General features: G+C 35.2%; 3 protein-coding genes across 3 annotated transcripts; 1 reads left to right on the forward strand and 2 right to left on the reverse strand.

Annotated features, from left to right (window-relative positions):
* Positions 1-80: 80 nt before the first annotated feature.
* LOC25487882 (pentatricopeptide repeat-containing protein At1g07590, mitochondrial) lies at positions 81-4,274 on the forward strand. Its single transcript, XM_013609944.3, has 4 exons — positions 81-381; positions 1,250-2,834; positions 3,303-3,387; positions 3,924-4,274. Exons 1-2 carry the CDS (start codon positions 94-96, stop codon positions 2,498-2,500), a joined length of 1,539 nt encoding a protein of 512 aa, XP_013465398.1. The 5' UTR covers positions 81-93; the 3' UTR covers positions 2,501-2,834; positions 3,303-3,387; positions 3,924-4,274.
* Positions 4,275-5,828: 1,554 nt separating this feature from the next.
* LOC25487884 (outer envelope pore protein 16, chloroplastic) lies at positions 5,829-7,682 on the reverse strand. Its single transcript, XM_013609946.3, has 6 exons — positions 7,422-7,682; positions 7,283-7,334; positions 7,079-7,110; positions 6,549-6,582; positions 6,391-6,458; positions 5,829-6,110 (listed from the first exon to the last, which is right to left on the reverse strand). Exons 1-6 carry the CDS (start codon positions 7,533-7,535, stop codon positions 5,967-5,969), a joined length of 444 nt encoding a protein of 147 aa, XP_013465400.1. The 5' UTR covers positions 7,536-7,682; the 3' UTR covers positions 5,829-5,966.
* A 3,706-nt stretch (positions 7,683-11,388) lies between these two features.
* Positions 11,389-14,878, reverse strand: LOC25487886 (outer envelope pore protein 16, chloroplastic). Its single transcript, XM_013609948.3, has 6 exons — positions 14,673-14,878; positions 14,543-14,594; positions 14,313-14,344; positions 13,470-13,503; positions 13,312-13,379; positions 11,389-11,680 (listed from the first exon to the last, which is right to left on the reverse strand). The coding sequence occupies exons 1-6, from the start codon at positions 14,784-14,786 to the stop codon at positions 11,540-11,542; spliced, it is 441 nt and encodes a 146-aa protein (XP_013465402.1). The 5' UTR covers positions 14,787-14,878; the 3' UTR covers positions 11,389-11,539.
* Positions 14,879-15,692: the final 814 nt, after the last annotated feature.

The following is a 15,692-nucleotide window of genomic DNA, read 5'->3' on the forward strand; positions in this document are numbered from 1 at the left end:
TTTAGTACAAAAGTTTTTTTATATTTTATTTTAAAAATTATATATTGACAATATTTCCAAAAAGTATGAAGGCCATGAAATTAAGCAGCAGCAATGAGCATGCGAAAACTAATGAGCATCGCAATATACGCGAAGTTCATAGAGACAATACGTCGAACACCTTCTGTCATTGAAACCCATCTCTGTTTTAAATTCTTTTGCACACAAACAACTCAAAACCAAGATAGCTTGTGTAAGAGAATCGAAAAGCTTCCCAAAGGAGAATCCATAGCCTCCGCATTTCGTAGTTGGATGCGTGATGGCTTCCCCGTTCGCGGCGCCGATGTCTTTCATACCATTAACCGTCTCAGAAAGCTTAACTTCAACAAACGCGCACTTGAGGTTGTAAATTTTACTTATTTGTTTTTTTAATCAATCTTTGTATGTTTCAATGAAAATGATAACTACCATTTTGGATAAACAACTTATTTTGTAGCTTATGGCATAAGTGCTTATCATATAATAACTGCTTGGGGATGAGCTATTTCTATAACACAAGATAAAATAAAGTTAAACTGCTTTTGTATATTCTATAAGTTGTTTTCATAAGCTATCCTTAAGAGTTTATTTAAAACCATTTAAGAACATGCCATAAGCTTTTTTCACGAGTTCTTCCAATCATTGGCCCTGTTTGGATAAACAGCTTGTTTGCAGCTTATAGCACAAGCGCTTATCATGATAAGCACTTATGTATAAGCTTACATAAGCTATTTCTGTACCAAAAGATAAAATAAAGTTAAATTGTTTTTTGTATATGCTATAAGTTATTTTTATAAGTTTTCTTTGAGAACTTGTGAAAATAACCTTAAACAAGCTTATGAAAAATGCCATAAGCCGTTTTAATAAGTTCTTAAAAGTTGTATCAGAAAATTTATGTTACTAGATAAGCTCAAGTAAGCCAATCCAAACAGGCCCAGTTTGTCTTTATGTTTTGTATACGGCTCGGCTCCATTGTTTTCCAAACATTGTCTTTGGTCGTATTTGGATAAACAACTTAGGTTGCAGTTTATAACATAAGTGCTTATCATGTAAGCTCTTATGAATAGCTATTTCTATAACACTATAAGTTGGTTTCATCAGCTATCTGGAGAACTTATAAAAATAAGCTGAAAACAACTTATGAACGAGTTCTCCCAAACAGTGTCTTTGTGTTTTGTATACGGCTCCATTGTTTGAGACTTGAATATTTTTCTCTACTGACTTTTGATAGGTGATGGAATGGGTGATTAGGGAGAGACCCTATAGACCTAGGGAACTAGATTACTCTTATCTAGTGGAATTTACAACTAAGCTTCATGGAATTCCACACGGTGAAAAGCTCTTCACTCGTGTTCCTGTTGAATTTCAGAATGAGTTACTCTATAACAACCTTGTGATTGCTTGTTTAGATAAAGGTGTCGTAAGGGTTTCACTTGAGTACATGAAGAAAATGAGGGAATTGGGTCATCCCATTTCGCATTTGGTCTTTAACCGCTTGATAATTGTGCATTCCTCGGCGAGCCGCAGGAAGATGATACACGGGTTACTTGCTCAAATGAAGGCTGATAAGGTCACGCCACATGTTTCCACATACAATATTTTGATGAAAATAGAGGCCAATGAACACAATCTTGAAAATTTGATGAGGTTTTTTGATCGAATGAAACGGGTGCATGTTGAACCGAATGAAATATCTTACTGCATTTTAGCTACTGCACATGCAGTTGCTAGGTTATACACTGCAACTGAAACGTATGTTGAGGCTGTGGAGAAATCTATGACAGGGAATAATTGGTCAACATTGGATGTCTTGCTTATATTGTATGGGTATCTTGGGAGCCGGAAGGAGCTGGAAAGGATTTGGAGTATTATTAATGGACTTCCCTTTGTTAGAACTAAAAGTTATTTGTTAGCAATTGAAGCATTTGGTAGGATTGGTGAGTTAAACCGAGCAGAAGAGATTTGGTCAGAAATGGAATCAGTAAAAGGATTGAAATCTGTAGAGCAATTTAATTCAATGATGACCGTGTATTGCAAACATGGAGTGCTTGACAAAGCAGCTAGGTTGTACAAAAATATGAAGACAAAGGAGTTTAAACCGAATGCCATAACGTACCGACATCTTGTGCTGGGTTGCTTGAAATCTGGTAAGGCAGACCAAGCTTTGAAGACACTCGACTTGGGCATGCGTTTTCCGGTTAACAAGAAGGTTAGAAATTCAACCCCATGGTTGGAGACAACTCTTTCAATTGCTGAGCTTTTTGCTGAAAAAGGGGATGTTGAAAATGTTGAGCGACTGTTTGAAGAATTTCATAAAGCTAAGTATTGTAGGTATACTTTTGTATATAATACCTTGATTAAGGCTTATGTAAAAGCTAAGATTTATAATCCAAATCTTTTAAGAAGGATGATTCTTGGAGGAGCAAATCCCGATGCTGAAACTTACAGTCTTCTGAAAATTGCTGAACAGTTTCGGACCTGATAGTTTTTATTCATAGTTTTCAATCGAGTTAATGTTATATCATTATATGTATCCTTATGTTGTCATTCTATTTTGTAAACGTGTATCAATTATGGAACAAGAGTCACTGAGATCATCTTCCATTGCTTATAGAAGCTCCTTTTGTTTGCATATTGCATCAACAACTGATAATATAAAGATACTACACGGGTATAACATGTTGATTTTCATTTACCTCTCCAAATTCAGCTACATTGCTCCATAATAGATTGCCAGTTTCAGTCGTTATGAAAGGTGAGGGTTCCTCGTCTTTGGAGATAAATGCTGGTGGCTTGGTTGGTGAGAGCTCTTTTTGGTATGTGGTGATAGGTTGTTTTTTAAGTATTTGTTCTTTATGTTTTTCAGTTTTAGTTTATTATCTGGTTTTAAATATACATATGAATTTAACTGTTATTGGTAAGAAAATGTCACGAAGTTGGCAAGCAATGAATGATTTTGTGCTCTTGAGAGTTGAGACATAGTATTATATTCAAGTGTTTCTATCATTAACCATCGAGTTTTCACAACAAGGCGGCAAAAAGAATATTTTCTATACACGCAACTTCAAGGGGTTCATATGAACAAACTCCTTTATTAGATAGTTTAACTGTTGATTGTTCAGCCCTGTCTGTTGATTCAGTTTTAACCCGAAGCATATGTGTTACCTTCTCTTCAATATTTTTTTGTAGATTTATTTTGAATCTGTTCTAATTGTGGATGCATACCTCTTGATTGATTCCTCCATTTTCTCTTTAACCTGAAGCATATTTGTTTTTCAATTCAGAGATCTTGGAACCAAAAAACAATTGAAGAAGCATTCAATACACCCCAAGTTTGGGAGTACTTGCATGAAAAGTGAAAAGAAAGAGGTAAAAAACTATCTACTTTGGTTTGTTTAAAATTTCAAGAAGTTATGGTGGGACCCCTTCCCGGACCCTGCATATGCGGGAGCTTCAGTGCACCGGGTTGCCCTCTTTTTTTTATGGTATTTGTCATCGGTTTTTGTAGAGTATAATGTTTCATGTTCTGCCATCAAGAAATTATAAATTATCACGTCGTTATAATATTCTTGTATCTTTTAAGGTTTATACCGATTATTGAATTGGTGAGAAATAGTTCACTATTAAAGGGAAGAACAATGATCCAAGTGAAGGGGAACATTTTAATTTGCAAACACTTTGTTATCAATGACCTGAAATAAATTTGGAAAATATGAATTGGAGAGTTATAAATGTACTCTTTATTAGTGTTTGGCTTCACAGTGTACCTTCGGGTGCTGAAGACACAATCGCAATACCTGGTGCAAAGGTCATTTTCGTGTTAATAAGAACCCAAGCATATCATTTTGTGTGAAATTGAAAACCATTCAGTTTGGCTAATTTATGTATCTTGCAATAATTTACAGCTGAAAGCTTTTAGCTTGGAACCTGGTCCATGCACCAAGGACCAAGAGATGAAAGGGATTACATATTCAGGACCAGGAGAAGGAAGGGATTACATATTCAGATGGCAAGGTTTTGGCAAGAAGGAAAGGAACCTGCTAGTGTGAGCAGAAGTCTTTGATGTCCTATGATATATTGCAGATAACAGTGGATAAAGGTTTAGATACACTTTTTAACCCTATAATATAATACTCTTGGTTTAATAACAATATCATTCACATCACTTAGCCTCCTGTGATTGAGAAACAACTACAGACAATGTGAATTGTTTATTTATTTATTTAATTATTAAATATGTCGGTAAAGTTTCCCCATTTATAAATTCAGAGTCCACCTAGAGTAACCTTTGGAAGATATGTCTATGTTCTATATATAGAGACATGTTTGGACTCCAGTTCAGGGAATATTGTTTGTATACTCTACTAGGGCTACACTTTCTTGCTCTTGGAAAATGCTTGGCTTGAAAATTTTCTTCAAGATTTTTTATTATAACCCCATGAACGGTTGTCTAGATAGCTATGTAAAGATAGAGTGTTTACAAAACAAGATATGGAAACACTTGAGACTGATGCCAGTTCTCTAATTTTTATGTTTCAATACAAGTCATCAAACTTGTTAATACAGTTGGAAATATAATAGAATCTGTATATTTATTTTATAGGATTACTGTATACTATAATATTATATCACGTCATGTCATACAAACACGAAATTTATACTATATAAAAATCGACTACTCTAAGTAGTTTAAACACAGTTTTATCATCTTACTCTTCTCATAGAGTTAACACATTATTGAGTGAGGGGTCTTTTGTAGGACAATTTGGGATTTTTTTTTTTTTTTTAATGAAGGCAAAAGAAAGCAATAAAGGCAGGAGAGGGCCTGAACCCTATACAGAAAGAGGTTACGCCTGAGGAAGCAAGCCAAGTCTATTCCTAAGAAGCAAAGAAACTGCAATCATCTAGCTAAAGCTTTGCTTTTAAACCAAAGAAATTAAGCTGCCAAACAACAGAACTAGCTACTAGCACTTTTTAAGAACCATCTACATGACAGTCACAAATATTTGGGATTGCTTTTGATTACACCCTTTTTGGAACGAGTTTGGTGCCATCAGAACCTTTGCAATGTGAATCTTAGGGCTTTTCTGCTTCTTAGTCTTCCTACCAGACTTGGTGTTAGATGCTATGTCAGTATGTTTGGCCAAGTATCTGTCAGCTGCATGCACCATATCAGTGTTAATGTCTGAGGCAGAGTCGTCATCCTCAACATCACCCCAAAATTCCTTCATTATCTGCACACTTTTAAGGCTGGCAGCTGAGTGGTTACTAATGTCACCAGACTTTCCACCTATAACTCTTTTGCCCAGACTCAAGTCTTCATCCACAGAAGTGATGGGAACAGCCAAAGACAAAACTGGGGTGCTAAAACACCGAACCACCAAACTTGGATCACACCCCCTCCCCGAGACAGTCCAACATTTGCTTGTTAGAAACTATAGGTAGAGGCTGAGAGGGCCTTGATTCCAATGGAATAGGTGCATCTTGCTCTAGACCTGGCTCTAAGCAAGCATCCTCTTTAGGATATATTCACAGAAAATGTATTATAAAATCTAAATTTACTGCTTTAGTTAGTTCAGTATTTTTTAAAGCAACGACAATTAGATAGATTGATATATATCATGATTTCAACAGGGAGACATTCCTACCTTACAACACGTCCCCTTCATCTCATGTTCTAGAACCGCAATAATATTTATGAAAACGTTAAAATTTTATTCACCTGGCAGCTAATGTTTAAATTTGAAAACCTGTTTATGCCCAGGTTTCTTTATACTAAAAGTAAAACCCATTTATCAAAAGACTAAGAATTGACAGAAAGCTGAAATATCACATCTTATTAGTAATTTCATCAAAATTATTACATAACGGTAAGACAGACAAAAGAGACCAAATGTGCAACCCCTTTTCAAACATAGAATAATAGCATTAAACATTTAAAACATCCATTAGAAACTCCAGCCATTAATGAATTCTGCAGCAGTCGCAATTGCAGCCCCTGTAATGGCACCTATTACAATCTTGTCTGCCTTCTCGTTGCTGGCTGCAGATACCAGAGCCCCTGTCACTGCACCTCCGAATGTGGCATTCTTCTGCAGTACATCAAAAGACCAAGGGAACAACGGTAAGAATCTCAACTGAAAAATCTAACTTAAATTGAACAATAAAAGGCATGGCTCACTGTCTAAAACTAAGTTAACACATTTGACACCTAACTTTTACAGATTCATTTTCAAACATGATGCTTGTTAAAAACAGCTTGAAATTTAAGAGATTAGATGCCATTATATGGAAGAAAAATCCAGAAATAAAGTGCTCTCTAGCATAGAATGTACAATAACACCAAGTCTATTTTAAGTGTAAGAGAATTACCCAGTCTCTGGTGCCACGGATCCTCTGTACCCCGTATTCTGTTCCAACATATACGCCAGCTATAGCTCCTGTAAGCGTAGAAAGGAAAATACATTAAATAGAGCTAATGTATTTACTAATTGAACTTGTCATATTACATAATGCAACACGAGTCTTACCCCAGTATGCACCTTCTTTAAATGTCTTCTTCAGCTGCAACAAGACCTCTCATTAACAAGGAACAAAGCATATCATGGTAGACAAAATGTCTATTGAATGGGATTCCTGCCCTTCTCAGGATTTAGATTATAAGCATTCACGTAATCACACACTTGCCGATATAGACTGACATATCAAGATTAGATGGCTCGTGTATCAGCTTTGTAATTTGACCTATTTATCAAAGTTAAAGCATGGATTGTCCGATTTTGATCAAACAGCTCAAACTACATTATTGCTTCAAATGTGTGATTTCGTGAAATGAGAATCCGAATTTAGGGGCTTTCCTGTCATTATTCTTTTCTAGGACTAAACCTCCCAAGTTCAAATCACATTATTGCCTCAAAGATGCATACATGCCAATATATAAATTAATTATAATTGGAGCTTATACAACTGAAAATATTAAAAAATTATATTTAAGGAGTAAAGGCCACCCCACATGAATCACTCATGATAAGTTGATAACAAAGTTAAATAATGAACTTACAGTTTTCTCAAAATCACTACTTGAGACACTTCCTGGAACAGACATGTTTAGAAGTATCAGACATGATATTTAGTTGGTCAAACAAAGATCTTCACAAATGAAAATAATAATATATTGATTTTGGTCTATAGTAACCCGAATCAAAGTTTTCATCTTTTGGAGATTTTAACAAAAGGGTTATAGCAAAAGTGGAGAAATACTTACCCTTTCGAACAATATGATAGGTATCCTCTGCAAGTGCCCTTGTGGCTGCAACCTGAAAAAAAATAAAAAATAAAAAGTTGGTTCGAATTGTTTAAGAAAAAGAAGAAAGAGAAACAATTGAAGAAAGTTGAGAAATTACAGCTCCAATCTTCAAAAAACCATCAACAGTGAGGTTAAGAAGTGGATTGCCCATGTCAATGACCACATCGACCTTGGGAGAAGACACTGATCCTGAAATGCTGCTATGAGGCATTTTTCACACTCACACTTCTTTCTTACTTCTTTGCTTTGTTTAGCTACCAGCTTGAATGTTAAGGAAGGTGGTGTATACCATATACTACTATATAGCAAGGGGTTCTCACACAAAAGTGTGACCACTTATGGTTGTGATTGAAAGTTGAGAAAAGCAATCTATCATACTACATGCATAGTACATTTTTAAATAATTAAAAGTTCACGGTTAATAAACGAGGATGGCTTTTGTGCACTCCACCTGTTAGGGAGAGGGCCCATTCTGAATTGATCTCTCACTATATGTTGCTTTGATGTCGGTCTTGTTTGATAGTACTGCTAACTTGAATATTTCCCAATAATATATATATTATCATTTTCATGCCCAATTCATAGTGGTTGCAGGAACTTTTCATGAGACATTTAATGTATCTGATGTGTTAGAAAGCAGGTTTTGAATATGTAATTTTTCACTTCTTCGCATAGACAATTAATATGTTGATTATCTCTATTAAACTATTTAACAAATAATAATATAATAATAAATTATTATATCGTAAAGCTGTTGAGATATTTCTACCATGATTTATCACTTGTGTAGGGAGAGGGGACATTTTAGTTTGGTATGATAAGTGGTTTTCGAACGATCGTTTATGTGATAAGATACCTCTAGTGGAACAACAAGATTCTTGTCTTCACATTAAAGATATTTGTGTTCATGGTAATTGGAACTTACACTTAATCTCTGTTGACGTCCCTTCTTTTGTTAACATAGAGCTTGCAAATGTGTTTATTAATGAAGATATTGAAGACATTCTTATTTGGAAACCTTCTATTTATGGCACCTATATCACCAAGTCAGTTTACTCTAGGATTTTGGACAATACTATCTTAACGCAACAATCCTTAAGTTGGTCTTAGATTTGGAAGTTGAAACTTTCGGAGAACATTCGTCACTTTGTTTGGATCATCTTGCATAATAGCTCGCTATTAACTATAGCAGATTCACTCACCATATCTCTATTGATGTCTTTTGTTACATATGTGACGTCGATCATGAGACTAGTATCACACTTTGAGGGACTGCCTGCAGGCTCATCAAGTTCGGTCTTTTGGTTTTTTGCCCCCTCTTTCTTCCAATAGGATAATCTTCTTTTTGGATCAAGGTGCTCTTTTCCTCATTGCATGTTGGTTTATATGGAAAACTCGAAATGATGAATCCTTTTCGGATGGGAAACCAAATTAAATCCTTAGTCAAGCATACATCTAAGGTGTTTTGTGACTCTAGTCTCGATAAGGTTCCCCGACTAGTTTCTTGGAAACAACCACATGAGAATGTGATCAAACTTAATGTGGATGGGAGCTCTAATGGTAACCAGGTCATTCTGCTTATGGTGGTCTTCTATGGAATTCGTCAAGGGGTTGGATTTTTGGCTTTTCTGGAAGTTATGGTTTTAAGTCTAATATTAATGTCGAGCTTCAGGCTATATCCCATGGTCTCGAACTAGCTTGGACTCATGACTAAAGAGATATAATTTGTGAATTTGATTCTCTCTCCGTGCTAAAATTCATCAAAGAGGGAGTTTTGCATACCCACTCATATGTTGTGATTGTTGATTACATTAGATCCCTACTGACTAGGGACTACAACATTATTCTTGTTCACATCTTGCGGAAGGAAACTCCTGTGTCGATCAGTTGGCCAAATTTAGAGCTGCTCTTGATAATGAGATTAGACGACATTGTTAAAAAAATATTATTCACCAAAAATTTTGTTCTTGATTCTAAGAAGGTTCTAGATTATATTATTGTAGTTGTTTCATATTAGTTTTTACAACTCTCATGTCGAGTTTAGCCAGAAGCAAGTCAATAGATCGCTCACGTATTATCGAAGATAGCCTCATTTTATGCTAACTTGCCTATTTATTGATGTATTTTTATGTATTTGTTTCATTATTTCTAATATGATATAAGTTTGTTTAAAAAAATATTATTATTCATAAGAAGTTAACTTATTATGCATTTTTTGAGATCTGAACGAAATTATTTTTTCCAAGAGGCACCACATTCTATGTTGACTAAAAATATTTGACTAATCTCATTTTCCTCCGGAGAAAAAACTTGGGATGCATTGCACCCAAGATAAAATAAATAATTCAGTATGTAAGTTGGTTATTCAACTTTTAGAGTGATACTGAAAGAGATGAAGGGAAAAGTGAAAGAGAAGATTCAGTTTCACTTTTAATATCCAAGAATCTAAATATGGAACATGTCAATTCTACCATTTACCTTCATTTATAGAGTTTTGTGTATTAAAATTTTGATGCCAGATACGATGTTATTTGATTCTTTTGTGTATATTTATCAAAGATAAGTACATATTGTGTTGTACCGTCTATAGAAACACTTAAAAGTTTGAGTTTAAAATAGAGCGGACTATTTTATAAGTTTGAATAAATGGACCAAAAATGCACTTAAACCTAATATTTCAACAAAGCAAGTCAAACTCTCTAGTGTTAACTATCCATAACAGTAACACAAGTAGTAGTGACTAGGTAATATGAAACAATTGTTTGGCGTGAGTCAATTTCATCAAAGCGACGACTCTCCAGTTTGAAGCAAATGAACAGTACAACTAAACTTGACTCAATCATCTAGTTTCTCATAAAAGTGAGAGAGTAAAGCAAATGATGAAGTTTGGAACAAGAGTCTATCATCTTTTACAGAATGTTCAACTCTACCATGTCTACATAGTGAATGATCATCTGGTACAAGTACTTCAAAAATAATACTATTACAATTTGAAACAGACAAACTCTTTATTAGGACACTAAAATGTCTCCAAGTGGTAATTTGAAAATCGAAACGAGCTAAATGAATAACATACAATATAAAAGATAATTCATATATTTAATGTCTTTAGATTTTAGATTGAGATGTGAGATCAAAAAATTTTGGGGTCCAGATCTTTAGCATGTTATTCTCGGTGCTCTCTTGGACTCCCCAAAACATACAATGCCAGAGTAAACGACTTTATGGAATCTGTATACTGCTCTAATGGCTTTGTATTACTCCGAGTCTCCGACAACTCCTTGCTCAACGGCTCTTTTCTCCAGCACTAAAACAACTTCATTGCAAACCATGAAGTCGACGGATGTACATCAATCGGAAAGAAATTTGTAGGAGAAACATTCACATAATGAAAACAAAGTAAAATCCACGTCCACATATGAATCCCTGTGAAGCTAGTCCCACAAAAGAAAGAGAAAAATAAAATAAAAAGGCAAGTTCAAAAGGAGTGTATTGATAAAAGCCTTGAACAAGTTAAGCTCATATGTAAATTCTCCGTTATGAATCATTAGAACTTGTTGACTTGTTGTAAATCAACCAAATACTTCAATGTATAATCAACTCTCCAAGAGTTCTATACACTTAGATTGATATAGAATTATATTGCAACATCTCTCATGGTGAGTTAGAGAATCATAAGATGACTATGTGTTAAGTAGTCACAAACTCAAAACTTTGTATTTTGACTCATTAGTGGCAACAACCTTCTATGTTAAAAAAGAATGTCTAGAGAGACCTATAATACTCGGTTACTCGACAGAGCAGGTGCCAAAATTGTTGACAAGACTAGAATATGTCTAGTGGTACAGTCTGGAGAGACTGGGACAGAGTACCTCGGTCGCCTGGAGAGGCGGAGTAAAGAATACTTGTTTGTCACTAGAAATATTGGATCAAGTCCTTCGAGTGAAGAAGACAAAATCTATATGTAAGAGAAGGACTAGAGGTAGCAACATGTTGTAAACTATTATAAAAATATACTTGCATTCTTCTTTACCCTTCTCATTTGCTTTTTAGTGTTTACTTTATTTTCTTTCAAAATAATTACCCTCATAAAGTTTGTTTTAAACAAAGGATTGAACAATCTGGTTAGAAAATGATTTAAATGGTCAATAGTAATACAATTCAACCCCTTTTCTAACATGCAATAATAGCAAAAACACATCCAATTCAGTTCATTCAGGTAAAGTGATTTATGAATTCTGCAGCAGTGGCAATTGCAGCCCCTGTAATGGCGTCTACTGCAATCTTGTCTTTTTTGTTGTTGTTGACTGCAGATACCAGAGCCCCTGTCACTGCACCTCCGATCATTGCATTCTTCTGCAGTATATCAAAAGATAAAGGGAACAGAATGGTCCTTGGGTAAGACTCTCAACTGAAAAATCAAATTTAAATTGAACTATAAAAGACATGTTGCACCGCCTAAAACAAAGTTAACACACATTTGACACCCAGCTTTTACAAATTCATTTCCAAATATGATGCTTGTTAATAACAGCTTGAAACTTATGAGATTAGACGCCACGCCGTCATGTTGATGACAAGTCCAGAAATGAAGTGTTTTCTCTAGCACAGAATGTACAATAATATTAAGTCCCAAAAAGAGGCTAAGGTGGGGTTGGTTTCGGAACATGGGATGGAATGGAGGTTTAGTTGGAGAAGACATCTCTTCATATGGGAGGAGGAGGTCCTTGAAAGCCTTAAGGAGGATGTAGAAGGTGTGAGGTTGTCTAATGAAGTCGATGCTTGGAGGTGGAAATTAGAGGAATCGGGTGTTTTCTCGGTAGCTTCATCCTATCACAAGTTGGAGGGGTTCCTTTTGGGGGATATTCGGTGGTAGGAGGGGGAAAAGGGAGTGTTTGTTAAGATGTGGAAGAGCCGTGCTCCCTCTAAAGTGGTGGCTTTTGCTTGGAGGGCTCTACTCAATCGAGTGCCAACTAAACTCAATCTTGCTTTGCGGAAGGTGCTTGGTCCGGAAGATTCAAAGCTGTGTGTGTTGTGTAATAGGTTGGATGAATCATCTACTCGCCTCTTTCTTCATTGTGAGGTGGCCTCTTTGGTATGGTCTAAACTGATGTGGTGGCTGGAGAATTTTTTCATTATTCCTCCTAATCTTTTTGTCCATTGGGAGTGTTGGAATGGGGGGGTAAGAATTAAGAATGTCAAGAAGGGTTTGAATTTGATCTGGCATGCTACAATTTGGGTTTTGTGGAAAACCCGGAATGATAAAATCTTTAAGGACTACAATTTGGAGTTCCCAGCTGTGCTCTGGCCTTCTGCTGTTTGTGGTGCTCTTTTTCGGCCTTAGCAGCTGTTTTGGCAGAGCTGTTCTGTTGTTGTTGCTGGTGTGTTGGTCGCAGCCAGCAGGTGTTGGTTTCCTGGTCTGCAGGGTGCGGACTTCGGTTTGGCAGCTGCAGCTGTGTGGTGTTGCTGACAGCAACGTTTTGTTGCTGCTAGCAGCTTCTGTGGTGGGTTTCGGTGCCTGGTGGTGTGCTTGGGGGCTGGGGTTGATGCGGCGGTATGCATTTGGATTAGTGGGCCTTTGTATACATTTGCATCAGTCACTTGCTTGTTTCCTTTTGGGTGTTGTTTTTGGTGTGGTTTGGACGCTGTTTTGCTGCTGTTTATTTTGCCTTTGGATTTGACGTGTGTCTCTTGGTGTTGAAGTTGGGTAGGCAGTGCTGCTGCATCTGCTGTGTCTGTGCAGCTGCTGCCGGTTTCCCTCTTCGGGTCCTGGGGTTTGTTTGTTTTGGGTGGTTTTTAAGGGGTTTTTGTTCGAGTCGGTGTTATTATGGCAACCGATTTCCCCTTGTATTTGTTTTTTTTTCCACCCGAGCTTATTAGTGCATCTTGCACGGGCTTGTTGGTTAATAATATTTTGCCAATTAAAAAAAAAACAATAATATTAAGTCTATTTAAAGTATTTTCAAGGACCCTATTGAGAGAATTACCCAGTCTCTGGTACCACGGATCCTCTCTACCCCGTATTCTGTTCCAACATATACACCACCTATAGCTCCTGTAAGTGTTGAAAGGGAAATGCATTTAATAGAGCTAATGTATTTACTAGTTGAACTTGCCATATTACATAATGCAACACAAGTCTTACCCCAGTATGCACCTTCCTTGCACATCTTCTTCAGCTGCAACAAGACTATCTCATTAACGAACAAAACATTTTGTGCTCAACAAAATATCAAGTAAATCAGCATTTTAGTCCTCGAAATTGTAAAAGTTGGTTCAACCTAGTCCCTCAAATTTTGAAACAGTAATTTAGTCCCTTCAATTGAACAATGTCACTTAATTTAGTCCTTTCTCCAAATTTAGCACCACAATTTCAGAGGTTATATGTTGTCTTGATGTAGCAAAAGACTATGTAAGTGAATATGCAAGTATTTCATTGACTTTGATAGGAGGGTCTAAATTGATTGACATTCATTAATTAAAGGGACTAAGTTGCTCGATCCTTACAATTTTGAAGACCGAAATGCTCGTTTTCTCACATAATTCCATGCCCTTTTGAGAATTTAGATTCTCAACATTCATGCAATCACACAGTTGCCAATCTATACGAACAAATCAAGATCAGATGACTCATGTATCATCTTTGTATTTTGGACCTATTTATCAAAGTCCGAATGCAGGTCATGCGATTTTGATTTGACAGTTGAGAACATGTTATTGCGTCAAATGTGTGATTCCCTAAAATGAGAGAATCCAGATCTAAAAGTTTCCGTCGATATTTTTTCCTACCTAGGACTAAACCTCCCAATACTCTACTCTTAGATAGCTACAATGAAAAGGGAAGCATCACATATATAGTTAAAAATTACCAATCTGTATACTTGTAATTAGAAATGTATAAAACTGGAAATATCAGTATGAGTTTTCAGCAATGAAAGCCGCCCCAAAAGAATCAACCATGATAACAACATGAAAATAATGAACTTACAGTTTTCTCAAAATCATTACTTGAAACACTTCCTGGAACAGACATGTTTTGTTAGTCAGACAAAGATCTTCACAAATCAAAAAATAAAGAAAATATAATACATTGATGTTGATCTATAATAACACAAATCTAAACAAGGAAACAAATAAACAATAATAAACAAGAATCAAAATTTTCATCTTTTGACAATTTTAACAAAAGGGTTATAGCAAAAGTGGAGAAATACTTGCCCTTTCGAACAATATGAAAGGTATCTTCTGCAAGTGCCCTTGTAGCTGCAACCTGAAGGTTGGTTGGTTAAGATTGTTTAGTTTAAGATAAAAGAAGAAAGATAAACAATTGAAGAAATTGAGAAATTACAGTTCCAATCTTCAAGAAACCATCAACAGCTAGATTAAGGAAAGGATTTCCCATGTCTATGACAACATCCACCTGTGGAGAAGACACTGAACCGGAAATTCTGCTCCAAGGCATCTTTCAAACTCACTTCTTTGTTACTTTCTTGTTTTGTTTAGTTAATACAGTTTGAGTGTAAGGGAAGGGGTTGCCCACACAAAAAGATTATGTTAGTAGTGATTGAAAGTTGGGAAAAACAATCCTGCCGTGCATATTACATTTTTGGGTTAAATATGTTTTTAATCCTTATAAATATATCAACTTTTCGTTTTAATTCTTCTAAAATTTTCTTTCAACTTTTAATCCCTATAAAATTTTTAATCACTACTTTTGATCCCTATTTTTAAGTTAATTTTTGTACTTTTTAATGAAATTGTGCAAAAATATGTAGAATATTGTAAAAAAAAAATCCCAAAAAAATTAGAATTTTTTAACAAAACATAATTTAGTTGTGAATTTTTAACCGTCAAACATATAAAAATTCATATTAAATGCATGTTTTGTTAAAAAATTCTAAATTTTTTTGGAAGAGATTCTTATAATATTATGAATTTTTCTACAAAGTTTTATTAAAAAATATGTATTCTACATATGAGTTTACTTTAAAAGAGGGACCAAAAGTAAAGATAGAAAATTTTTTAGGGACTAAAAGTTGAAGGAAAATTTTAGAGGGACTAAAACAAAAAGTTGGCATATTTATAGGGACCAAAAACATATTTAACCCTACATTTTTTAATAATAAATATGGTGAAATATTTCGAATTTTAAAATCTAAATAAGACGTATGAGAAACTAATAAGATGAGAAAAGCAGTGCCTTTGTTAACTACATATCTCTACCTGTTGTGGAAGAAGGCCCAAGGCAAATATAAAAGACTATTATTTTTTCCACCTTATCCATTTCTCACGTGCCTTATTTTTTTTTTTACGAAAATATTCATGTAATTTTCAGATTTTAGAATGCGAATTGAGTTTTTCCTTAATT

This window comes from Medicago truncatula, chromosome 2 (genome assembly GCF_003473485.1).
Source record: "Medicago truncatula cultivar Jemalong A17 chromosome 2, MtrunA17r5.0-ANR, whole genome shotgun sequence".
NCBI classification, from domain to species: Eukaryota; Viridiplantae; Streptophyta; class Magnoliopsida; order Fabales; family Fabaceae; genus Medicago; species Medicago truncatula.

What these genes read in the sequence shown, in the direction of transcription:
- LOC25487882 (XM_013609944.3), top strand. Translation starts at nt 94, where the DNA reads ATGAGCATGCGAAAACTAATGAGCATCGCAATATACGCGAAGTTCATA. An exon ending in TCAACAAACGCGCACTTGAG is followed by an intron (nt 382 to 1,249) that starts GTTGTAAATTTT and finishes GACTTTTGATAG; the next exon opens with GTGATGGAATGGGTGATTAG.
- LOC25487884 (XM_013609946.3), bottom strand. Translation starts at nt 7,535, where the DNA reads ATGCCTCATAGCAGCATTTCAGGATCAGTGTCTTCTCCCAAGGTCGAT. An exon ending in GTAGTGATTTTGAGAAAACT is followed by an intron (nt 6,583 to 7,078) that starts GTAAGTTCATTA and finishes GTCTTGTTGCAG; the next exon opens with CTGAAGAAGACATTTAAAGA. An exon ending in TAAAGAAGGTGCATACTGGG is followed by an intron (nt 6,459 to 6,548) that starts GTAAGACTCGTG and finishes CTACGCTTACAG; the next exon opens with GAGCTATAGCTGGCGTATAT.
- LOC25487886 (XM_013609948.3), bottom strand. Translation starts at nt 14,786, where the DNA reads ATGCCTTGGAGCAGAATTTCCGGTTCAGTGTCTTCTCCACAGGTGGAT. An exon ending in GTTTCTTGAAGATTGGAACT is followed by an intron (nt 14,595 to 14,672) that starts GTAATTTCTCAA and finishes ACCAACCTTCAG; the next exon opens with GTTGCAGCTACAAGGGCACT. An exon ending in CAAGGAAGGTGCATACTGGG is followed by an intron (nt 13,380 to 13,469) that starts GTAAGACTTGTG and finishes CAACACTTACAG; the next exon opens with GAGCTATAGGTGGTGTATAT.